The sequence below is a fragment of the Corvus hawaiiensis genome, chromosome 9 (assembly GCF_020740725.1).
Source record: "Corvus hawaiiensis isolate bCorHaw1 chromosome 9, bCorHaw1.pri.cur, whole genome shotgun sequence".
In the NCBI taxonomy this organism is placed as follows: domain Eukaryota; kingdom Metazoa; phylum Chordata; class Aves; order Passeriformes; family Corvidae; genus Corvus; species Corvus hawaiiensis.
This window is the reverse complement of record NC_063221.1, coordinates 32,079,372-32,090,827: the sequence shown is the minus strand read 5'-3', so window position 1 is coordinate 32,090,827 and position 11,456 is coordinate 32,079,372. Positions and strand designations below refer to the sequence as shown.

At 43.9% G+C, this 11,456-nt stretch overlaps 1 protein-coding gene across 2 annotated transcripts in view; it reads right to left on the bottom strand.

Annotated features, from left to right (window-relative positions):
* Positions 1–263: 263 nt before the first annotated feature.
* MIER1 (MIER1 transcriptional regulator) overlaps positions 264–11,456 on the bottom strand; it is a 32,648-nt gene continuing 21,455 nt past the window's right edge. For both annotated transcript variants that reach the window (XM_048312172.1, XM_048312171.1), the window contains exons 6-13: positions 10,734–10,798; positions 10,346–10,418; positions 8,610–8,761; positions 7,918–7,999; positions 6,898–6,992; positions 6,121–6,248; positions 4,391–4,530; positions 264–3,318 (exon numbers count right to left, since the gene is read on the bottom strand). In XM_048312172.1, the coding sequence (XP_048168129.1) occupies positions 2,993–3,318; positions 4,391–4,530; positions 6,121–6,248; positions 6,898–6,992; positions 7,918–7,999; positions 8,610–8,761; positions 10,346–10,418; positions 10,734–10,798 (1,061 nt within the window). In that variant the 3' untranslated portion in view covers positions 264–2,992. The remainder of the gene's footprint in view (positions 3,319–4,390; positions 4,531–6,120; positions 6,249–6,897; positions 6,993–7,917; positions 8,000–8,609; positions 8,762–10,345; positions 10,419–10,733; positions 10,799–11,456) is intronic.

Sequence of the window (11,456 nt, the reverse complement as noted above, 5' to 3'; positions counted from 1 at the left end):
CCCCGGTTCCAGCAGGGTGAGGAGGGGTCTCCTGGGTTTCCAGCTTTGAATATTCCTTGAGAGGGGATGTGGAGGACAACCCTGTTTCTGGGGAATGAAGGAAACAGCTGGAAGTTCATCCAGAAAAGGGGGGTTTGTTCCCATGGGTTTCACTGCAGAGTAACAGAGTCACTGCTGCTGCAGCAGCCTGGGGCTTCCCATCCTCTGAGCAGAAATATTCCACCCTCTGGAGCAGAAAGAGTCAGGAATTTTGGATGCAGACAGTAAGTTTAAAAATATTTTAATAAGCTTTTCCAGAATTGCAGACAGGGAAGGGGAATAAGAGGAGGGAATTACTAACAGTGCAAAATACTGTGTGGGAAAAACGTATCAAACTGATCTGCAGGGTTTGTGTGTGTGTGGACATCCTATAGCACATTGAACCCTTTGGGAAGCCCAAGGATTTCCTGTTGGATTGCATTCCCAACTGTACTGAAGGCTTGGAAAATGAAGGCAAAGTTAGCAGATTTCCAGGGTTTGAAGTAGCTTTAGTAGTGCAATGACTTTTATCGAGTTCTAGTGGCTGCAGTTTGAAACAGGAACAAAGTATTGTATAAAACACCAGCATAAACAAAAGGTAAATTAGAATTAAATATTCTCCAAGTCTAGCTGAGCATTACATAGTGGATTATGGAATGTCAGGTCTCTTCTACATATCACCAAAAGAAAAAAAATAAAGGAAAGATAAAAAACAAAGCAACATTCCTGAAAATATACACAGTGCTGGATTTCACACACGAGCCTGAGACAATTCACTGGGAAACTTTCCTATGGATTTTTGGGAAGTATTTCCAAGTTGCAACCAAAAACAAAGAGCATCAAAATAAAACTGAAAATAGGATTGTGCTTGTGTGGAACCGTCTTTGAGCCAAGGGGAAACTTTGGAGTTCTGCTCATAACCAGAGGGGAGAGTTAACAGCAACCTTTGCCTCAGGCATTAATCACTGCATTCCTTAATTAACACAGGCCTTAATTAATGAACCTCACCCAGAGCCTCTCCAGGAACAGGGCTGGCAGGAAGAGCTGGGAACAGCAGGTTCCTCCATCCATAACCCATCCACACCCCGAGGATTTGGCTCACTCCTCATCACAAAGTCCAAGAGAAGTTCAGTGGAGAAGAAACCCAATCAGCCCAACCCCTCAGCAGTGGGGTTTGGGTTGAAACATGCACTTCAAACCATTCATTTCAACTGGAACCATAAACTTGAAGAGAAAAGAACCAGTTAAGGATAAACAGCACAGCTGTGAGGAGGAGGACACAGGGTTATCCATGACACAAAGGAACAATTTTCCCGGATTTTGGCAGAGTAGAACTGGAGCTGGGCTGAAAGAAACCAAACAAAACCAAAAGGAATTTGGATTTAAAATGTTCCTGGCTGATGGATGTAAATCCTACATCCACAGCTTTTCAGTGGTGCTGCTGGCACGGTGAGCATCACCCCCTCCACATTTATTTATAAACAATTTTTGGTTTTCACACTGAAATTAGTTCTCCACAGCTCAATCTTAAATTCCTCCTCTCCCTTCTCCAGGTGAGTGCATCCCTGTGCACCAATACACAATCCCAGGATTTACTAGGTTGGGAAAGACCTTTGAGATCATCAAGTCCAACCTCTGACCTGTGTGTGCTGCTCCCACTGAAGCCATCCCTGTGGTCCTCAGGAATTCCAGTCCAGCACCAGTTTCCAGCTGCATTTCCAACCAGTCCAGCCACACTCCAGCCCTTGCTGTGCTCCCTGAAACGTGGCAGGTGACAGACTGGAAATAAACCAGTGGATAATGGACGGCTGAACTTGAAGAAGGTTCAGTAAACTCCAGAATTTGGCTGCTGTGAAATTTCTCCAAGTTCCAAATAAAGTGAGGAAAGGGAGAAAGAAAGCAAGGAAATGTGTGCAATGCAAGCAGCATGCTTAACAAAAATTTAAACATCATTATTTGCCACAAAACAAGGAAAAAAAAAAAACCACGTTTCCAAAATCATCAAATGCCTTCTAACCATTCTTATGTTAATTATTTACCAGTTTCTGGGAAGAAAATTAACACGTTGGTGATTAATTTTTAACTCCATTGGTTTGGTTTGGGTTTTTTTTGTTTGTTTGTTTTTTGTTTTGTTTTTGGTTGGGTACTTTTTTTTAGAAAAGACTTCAGCAAAATAAAAGGAAGCTGACATTAGACTCAGGGTATCAACTCTCTCATAAAAGTTTACCAACTGTACAAGGTAAGAAAATTATACAAGCTTTTGTTTTAAGAAAGGACAGTTCAATCAAGACATAAGTACTGTAAAAATCTTTCAAAGGCTACAGAGGAATCTGGAAAAATACAGAATGTATTTCTTTAGCCCAGATAAAGAATATGGAAAGACATCACTGATGTCAACAATTTTACATAGACAAACCTGACCTGGTTTATTTATTTACCTTTTAAAACTTCTATATATAAAAATAGTTGTGCTCATAACTTTCAGGATTCATGAGGGTTCCTTAATGATGGGATGACATTTTCCTCTCTCCAGCAGGAGTGGAAGTCTCTGTGCCTGCTCTGTCTTGGCTTTTCCTGTTTTATTTTCACTTCCTGCAAAGCCCCAAATGCTTTGTTCACTTGTACACTGATTAAATGCTGTATTATACATTAAATGCTGTATTAACACATTCTTTAATGTATTAGGCTGGGAGTATTTTTGCAGCAACTCTCTGCTTTGTTCCTCAAATGTTTAAGGGCCTTTTATCCCAGAACTGCAGCTGCCAGCTCTGAGAAATTCAATATTCTCCTGCTGCTTTTCAGCACTAAAAAAACCACCAAATCATCAGATCTTTAGAGCCAACTAGAAGGTCTCAGGAAACAAAAAAAAAATCTCAGATTGTTTATGGAACTGGATTTTGTAAGGTAACCCATCAACCCTGAAAATTTTAGACACCCAAAATTTACTCCAAGGAATAAAATCAGCTCCCAGCACTCAGTCATCCAAAGTTTCTAGCTCCTCCAGCTTCCCGTGGGAGTTGGCTTCCTGGAAGAACTCTGAAGCACCTGGACTCTCCTTCCCATTGCTGTTAATTCTCCGTCTTTTCAGAGGTCTTTCACTCTTTTCTTCCAGCTCAGGGTCATTCCTTGAAGCTGAATGAGCAAGTTTGGGGTCAATGGAGAGGTTTTCAGGTTCATACCCATTGGTATCCAGCTCCGTGTGAGGTGTTTTCTTCCCACTGGAAGGTCCATTCACGTGCAATCCCTCGAGCTTTGCCTCCTCTTTCCCTGGCACCTCCCCTGGGCCGTTGGCAGAGACACCTGGGTGGGAGAGAAACCCCATCAGCAAAGCACAGCAGCATCAGCAGCAACAGAACAGCCTGGGCTGGGTCAGGAAAGCAGAACCTGAACTCAAATGATTAAAAATTCACTGTTTTTCTCCTTATCCTCACTGTGGGAATGACGTGCATACAAATGACACAGGGAGTTTGTGGAAGTCCTATAGAGGAGCAGAGAATGTCCTGGAATCCCAGAACTCCAGGAGCTGCAGGTGGACTCTCCTCACCTGGGCATTTTGTGCAGTTTCCAGGTGATTTCCACACTCTGAGTGAGTCCCTGAGCTCCTCCCTCAGCTCGGCTCTCCTCGCTTTTCTTCCTGGCTGCTCTCCCATTCCCAACTCCCTTCCAAGGCCCAGGGCTGGGGGAAGAGCTCCTGAGGAGCCCCAGGGAGCTGCCCCCAGCCCAGCTCCCCCCTCAGGGGCTCAGTGTCCTGCTCAGGACCCCTCCCAGCATTGGCATTACACCTCTCCACTGGCACAGCAGGGACAAGAACTCACAAATAAGTTAACAGGAAATTCCAGGGGGGGATTTATCTTCAAGGCAAGGCCCCTGCCCTAAATGCAAACATGGAGGGGTTTTGAAAAAACCAGTTTTAAACTTAAAGCTGAGAAAATACTTAAACTACAACAGGCTGTTTGTGTCTGGGGGTGCTCACCTGGAGAAGGGAAGGTTTTGGGAGAGCTCAGAGCCCCTGGCAGGGCCTGAAGGGGCTCCAGGAGAGCTGCAGAGGGACTGGGGACAAGGCCTGGAGGGACAGGACACAGGGAATGGTATTAAACTGGTAAGAGGGCAGGGCTGGATGGGAGATTGGGAAGGAATTGTTCCCTGGGAGGGTGGGCAGGCCCTGGCACAGGGTGCCCAGAGCAGCTGGGGCTGCCCCTGGATCCCTGGCAGTGCCCAAGGCCAGGCTGGACACTGGGGCTGGGAACAGCCTGGGACAGTGGGAGGTGTCCCTGCCCATGGAACAGGGGTGGCACTGGATGGGCTTTAAGGTCCCTCCTGACCCCGAGCAGGCTGGAGCTGTGTGACTGTGGCAGGACAGGGCCCCTCTCACCGTTCTGGTTGCTGCTGCTGGTGGTGCTGTCGTCCCTCTCGGACTGGCTGGTGCTGCTGTTGGAGGCGGTGGGCGGAGGGGACGGAGCTCTGCTGGAAGCAGCACTCTCACTCTCATCCAGGAGCCGATCCATGTAATCCCTGCACAACACACACACACACTCAGCCCTGGCTGGGAAAGCTTGGTGGTACTGGGGTGGAAATACCCCTGCACACACTGCAGGCGTGGCCTATTCTGTGGGAAAGGCTTCCCACTGCCAGAGGGCAGGGATGGATGGGATTTTGGGCAGGAATTGTTCCCTGGGAGGGTGAGCAGGCCCTGGCACAGGGTGCCCAGAGCAGCTGGGGCTGCCCCTGGATCCCTGGCAGTGCCCAAGGCCAGGCTGGACATTGGGGCTTGGAGCAGCCTGGCACAGTGGGAGGTGTCCCTGCCCATGGCAGGGGTGGCACCGGGTGGGCTTTAAGGTCCCTCCCAACCCAAACCATTCCATGATTCCAAATGTTTTATGTTGTGGCTGTGCTTCCAAGGTGATCCCTTCAGGCACTAAACCCTCACAATTTGCTGAGTCACCAAGAACAAACCATTCCAGTAAATATAAATCACATTTGTGCACAAGGACCCCAAAGGGGTAAAGTCAAAACCAAGTGAAAAACTCCAGAGTTAAAGACATTCCCATCTCTGCCCCTGATTCCAGTGCTCCAGCTTAGGTCAGGAATGGAAGACTGAAACAAAGGGAGCTGGTGGGTAAAGCCCTTGGATGTGTGGTGGGAAGGCTGGATCAGCATCTCCTCACACGTCATCATGCTGGAATTGCACCCTGAATTCCCTAATTTATCTGCAAAATCATTCAAGAACAGACAAGTCTGATCCTTAATGACACTGCTGCTGCTGCCCCTGCACAGCCAACTGCAGGAAGAGAGGTTTGAGTGATTAACAACCAAAAGTGCCTCATCTGGGGAAAAATGGAAAATAGGGGAAAAAAAAACCCAGCAAGAGATGGGAGGAGAGGAGGAGCCAGACAGTCCCTGCCAAGCAGTTAAGAAACTCTCTGTAACATCCACAAAGTCCCAGATGGCAACTCTGGGTGTCACACAGCCCTCAGATGTTTGGAGAAACAATAATATGCCAAGGAAGGATCAACAGAGGAGCCAGGAACAAATGAGGAATGAAAATAATAGTAAAAAAGCTTGGCAAGAGGCAGTGGAAAGAGTGGGACAGCCAGATCAGAGCTTTGGAATGAAGGGCAGGAGAACAAGCTGGATCTGAGCTGGGAATGCAGCTCTGCTCACACATTCCCTCTTTCCTCAGCAAGGACAGGAATGGGAAAAGGAGTTATGGATACCCCAAATGCCCTGGGACTTGGTGTTGTGCTGGCCAGAATGACTGACAAACAATGCACCACAAATTCCACCTGAAACTTGTGGTTACTGCTTTTGTACAAAACATATTTAATTAAAACAAGCATTGAAAAGAAAGACCTATTTACATTTAAAAAGAAAACCAACGGAATTCTAACAAAACTCAAATTGCTGCTCAATGCAAAGTGTTGGCCTTAGTCCAAATAAATGTATTTTACAGATTATTTATACACACCAATGACATTTTTTACACTTTGGCTGTTTCCTGCTGCAAATTCGCCTCTGAACCCCTCAGTTTTCAGCTGAGAGCAGGATGAAATACAGATTTAACCCCAGCATGACAATGAAATGATGAAATCAGGCACATCTTACGTGACCCCGGGGTGCAGGTTGTATTTTTTCTTCCCAAAACGGGTCTGCTGAGCGAAGAAATCGTAACGCTCCGACTTCTTCCACATGTAATAGAAGGCCACACATTCCCCCACGGAGCGGGTCCGCACCTGGAACAGGGGCCAAGCAAGTCCTTGTGAATTTAAAGGTATTTCTGGGCCAAAAAGAGCCAGCATTTCCAGCAAAAAGTGTGAAATTCCATGTCAAAGCTGCTTGGATTAGTGGACACTCTTGGCTCAGAATTTCAAAGGCCCAGAAATGGAAGTTAAGGGTGTTTCTAAAAATATTGGAGATGTCATGCAAGGAACAGCTCCAGGAGGAATATTCCAAGGGTGGCCAGAGTCTCTTCAGCCCAGATCCAGGCTCCAGGGAGGCAGCTCTTCCCACAGGAGTTTTGCAGGATTTCTGCACTTCCACAGTTACAAATTCTGGGCTTTGAGAACCAATTTGGCTGAAAATAGTGGGAAAAAATTCCTCCCTGGCACAGGGTGCCCAGAGAAGCTGTGGCTGCCCCTGGATCCATCCCTGGAAGTGTCCAAGGCCAGGCTGAAGCAAGCTGGGATAGTGGAAGTGTCCCTGCCCATGGCAGGGGGTGGAATGGGATCTCTAAGGTCCCTTTCAACCCAACCCATTTGGGGATTCTGGGATTCTACAGCTAAAAATAAAATGATTTTGTTCACTTCTTTATCAAGGAAATTAATTTATTTACAATTACATGGTTTTAAAATGTAAAAAGTGAGAATTGCACTTAGAGTTTACCTTGTTTGCCTGAATCACATGGAAATCCTTGCCATAGACTTTCAGCCCTTGTTCAAAATTCCTGCATTCCTCTTCCGTCCAAACAGATAATTCTTCTATAGGAAAATCAAAAATAAAAATGCAAGAAAGACAATATTTAATTTAAAAAGCCACTAAAAGCCAACTGAAGTGACAGAAAACATCTGGGATGAGCAGGGTCCTTTCTCCAGCTGCTGACTCCATAGGAACCACTTCCAGGAATTTCACCTTTTAGTATAATAATGGGAATTCTCCCTTCTAAGGACAAGATAGGGAAATGTGGCTGCTGGCAGGAGCTGGTTTGTAGGGACTGCTATAAACTGATTATGATCTGGCCTCATCGATTCTTCAGGTCACAAGTAAATAAGGTTTAAAACAGTGGGAGAACAAAGTAATCTCATTTCTTTGATCATTGCTGCCTCGTGCCGTGCCCAGGGAACTCGGGAGAGGTTGGGAAGCAGCACCAACAGATCAATGTGTGGGAAAACAGCTCCTGTCTTCTTCCCTCAGTTTGTTGTTCCTCAGTTTGCTGTTTGAATGCAGGGATCAATAACAGCACAGGAAATGCTCAAGGCTCCCACAGCACCTTTAAGATCAGGGTTTTCAATGCTGCACTTGGTAAAATAAAAGCTTTATTTGCTCCTTCCTTTAGAATGATTTCATTTTATGTCTCACATTTGCTGTGTTCACTTTGATGACTGAAAGCTCTAGAAGAGCACAATAAAAACACCTACAAAATGCACAGTTGAGTTGTTAAGAAATCATTTTCAATTTTAAGTTGCTGCTGAAGCCACAGATATTTGTATCAAGCTCTATGGACAGGAAGTGAATTTACACATCTGCTGATTCCATTCTCCCAGAGAACAATGAGAGATTCACTGAGGCTGCATTTAAATGAAGCTTAAATCAACCTTCTCAGCCTGTTGACAGCAAAACCCCAAGCCTGGGTGAGAAATAAAATGAAAATTCAGGAATATAAACTCCTTTTCAGTGCATGCTCACCTCTGGCTGCTTTGACATTAAATCTCAGCCTTCGTAATGATTCCTCAGTATCAAAATTGCACTTCACCAGTTCATACAATGCCTGGAGAGAGGAAAATCCACACATTTAACACTCCAGAGACCACCCAAATTATGCTGTGCCACAGCAGCACACTCAGAAAATCACTGATACCTGTTTAGATTAAACTCTTGGAATGAATGCAGTGTAATTTAAGATGTATTTACTGTGTCTAAATTCCCAAATCTCTATTTACATAACAAAAATATACCCAGACGAAGCACTGCAACTTTTTCATCCACTACACACATTTGTAAAACTGAGATAGGGCTTTTTTTGGGTATGAAGAAAAAAAAAGAATAAATGAAGAAAAAAATAAGTGTGCATTCATAGAGAATTGAAAATTTCGTAACTGAAAAATTCTGTACCTGAGAGAATTAACTCACACAGATTTATATAGAAAATAAAGCCTTGATTTTATTTATTTTCTATTATATATTTATTTTATATAAACCAGCATTAAGACCAAGTCAACAGTTTAATATTCACTGAGAGGTAAAAACCTCATCGTTTCTATTTCCACAAGGAGCAATAAAACTGTCTCAAACACAATTTTAACTCTTGGGAATAAAATTAAATAAAAGGATGATTAATTCTATAAAATAAACGACACATTGTGGTTATTTTTCTATACCTGCTCATTGTCTTTAATATGGGATCCCTCAGGAATTGCATCCAGGCCTTTCTCCTCTCCCGTGCGCCTCGAGGCTTCATTTAGGAATTCTATGACTTTATCCTCTGGTAAAAAGTCAGGATTCCAGAGCAGCTGATCATCATTTTCATACACTGGATAAACCCCAGGGAGAACACAAGAAAATCAAGTGATTATTAAGACATTTATTGTCTCTGATAAACCTGAAGATCACTGGAGCACCATTAATTGGGAACACACAGGTAAAATCTCCTGGATGCAGAGATCCAAATGACTTGGATTTTGTACTTTGTACTTCAAATCCCTGGCATAGTCTGGGTTCTGGATCATAGGACTCATTCTGCAATTCCAGAATTTTAATCTCCACCTCTTCCAGAGCCTCCACAGGAGTTTGAGAGCAGGGAAGCCACAGTAAACTGAAATTAATGGAGAAACGTGGGCCAAGTGAGATATCCCCTGATTATCTCCAAGAGAGCCAAGCTTTGGATTGTAGCAAAATAAAGTGAAATTCTGGCTATTAAAGCAGAAAAATATCCAGACCTTGGCTGTGGTCTCCAACAACCTTAGAAAGGTCAGCAAGAAAGGAATTTGAACACTGATTCCAAGAGGAATGCTTGGGAAAGCATGGTCAGCACAGGAAGGGAGGTAAAGAGGGGTTGAGAGATGAATCTCTGCTCGGAAAAAGTATTTTAACATGGAAATAAATACAAATAAAAACCCTCAAAGGGGCAAAGAAAATGATGAAGTGCCTTGAAAAGAAAGCAGCTTCATTTCAGCCAGGATACACTTTGGGAACAGCTCCCAAGAGTTTTCTGGGAGGTTTTTCTTTCAAAGGGTACAACTCAGTTGACTCAGTTTGGCTGCTGATTCAAGAAAAAAAGAACTCTAGGAACCCTCAGAGAATCCTGGAACGGTTTGGGTTGGAACGGACCTTAAAGCCCATCCAATTCCATGGGCAGGGACACCTTCCCCTATCCCAGCTGCTCCAAGCCCTGTCCAGCCTGGCCTTGGACACTTTCAGGGATGGGGAAGCCACAACCTCTCTGGGCAATGAGATAATTGAGTATAAAGCTGGATTCTAGGAAGGCTCCTGGTTTTGTGCTGGTTATTTAAAAACTAAATTATATAAAGCTACAGAAAATCCATCCTCATTGACCTGCAGTGGGAGCAAATTCTTAGGAATGGGCTGAATGAGCAGGAAAATTGGCTTCCTTTATGTTCACAGCTGGGTTTAAACTGGATCTGCCTTTCCTGACAGGATCCAGCCAAAGCCTCTGGTTGAGACAAGGTGAAAAATTCCTGGGGAAAAAAAAATCTACAAAAGTAGAACGTTTTATTGCTGACTGAAGAGGTACAAAACGTGAAAATCAAAGCTGCTGGTACCATTTTGCCTCTTTTAATGTGCTAATCCAGTTCCAGAAAGACAATTTCTCCATTAGCTGTTTTTTTTCCCTAAATCTGTAAGTGAAGAGGTTACAGCTTGTGTGCATTGCTAAATCAGAATCCAAGGGTTCAAGAGGCATCAGGCCAGGAATAAAATCCTTCTTTTCCTCTTCCTCTCGCCCTCATGAAGTACAGGATGAGCTATAATTTGAGATGGTGGCTCTAATTGTCACTCATTTATTTATTGTCATTAGCAAGGCTCATGACACCCATCAAATCTTTTTTTTCTCCTAATTAGACATTAATCCCAAACAGCAATAATGGTCAAGTCTCACCTTTTTCATTCTCTTTGTATTTGCAGGTGCCAGCTGGAATTTCAGCTTGAAACATAGAGCCCACCATGATTTCCTGTTTGGAAATAAAAAGAAGTGAAGCAACCCTGAGATTTTTTGTTGGCAAACAGGAGCACGACCACATCTTTTTTCCTCCCCTCTTAAAACTTTCATTGTTTGAAATTTAAAAATGCAAAGAACAGCTCAAAAATCTCAAACAGATACATGGAAATGGATTCCTGATTGTTTGGGGAGGATTCAAAGACTTCTCATTATCACAACTCTCTTATTTATGGGGAAAAACCACAGAGGATTTGGGTGCTGTACAGAGCTCAGAGTTACCCAGTAACAGATTAATTTATTATCCATGAAATACAGGCTGAGTATTTACCTTTTTCCAGTCTTCTGAGGGAATATAATCTTCATCTTCTTCAGATTCCTCCTCTATTTCACTATCTACAAGAAATTTTGCAGACATTGAAGCCAAGAAGAGCAGGGGTGGCAGAGGCCTCCGAGCCCAGCAGCCTCCAGCCCCGCTCTGCTCCCTCCCTCCCTCCTTATCTCTGCCCCACCAGAGCAAGGGACACTTTTGGGGACAACATTAACGGCTCAGCAGTGACAAGATTAAAAAACGACCCACCCACATTTGGATTAAGGTACACAACAGGCTCTGAGAAGTTCAGGCACAAATAAACACATCCCTAAATCGTGTTACTACATTTAGATTTCTTCTCCTTCAGCTTTGAATGATGCACATCCAAGTTTATTCTAAATTTGTGGGAATATTTTTGCAGGTTTCAACCCCTTTTCCATGAGCTCCTGGCTTAGTTCCTGCTGCTCTTTTCCAGCTGTCAGGGAATTTAAGGCAGATCTCAGCAGGAGGTGTGAGAAATCTGGAAGTGTGTCTTCCTGGGATTTAGGATTTAGGCACAACAGCCCTTCCAACAGATTATTTGGGATAAGGATTGCCAGGAATGTTAAGCTCTTTATGATATAGGCCAGTTGCCTTTCTCAAGGTGCTGGTTTATGTACTGAATGATATAGCAACATTAAAATTATTTATGCATCAAATGACATTTTTTACACAGCTGAAAGCTGTAAAAACCCCCCAAAC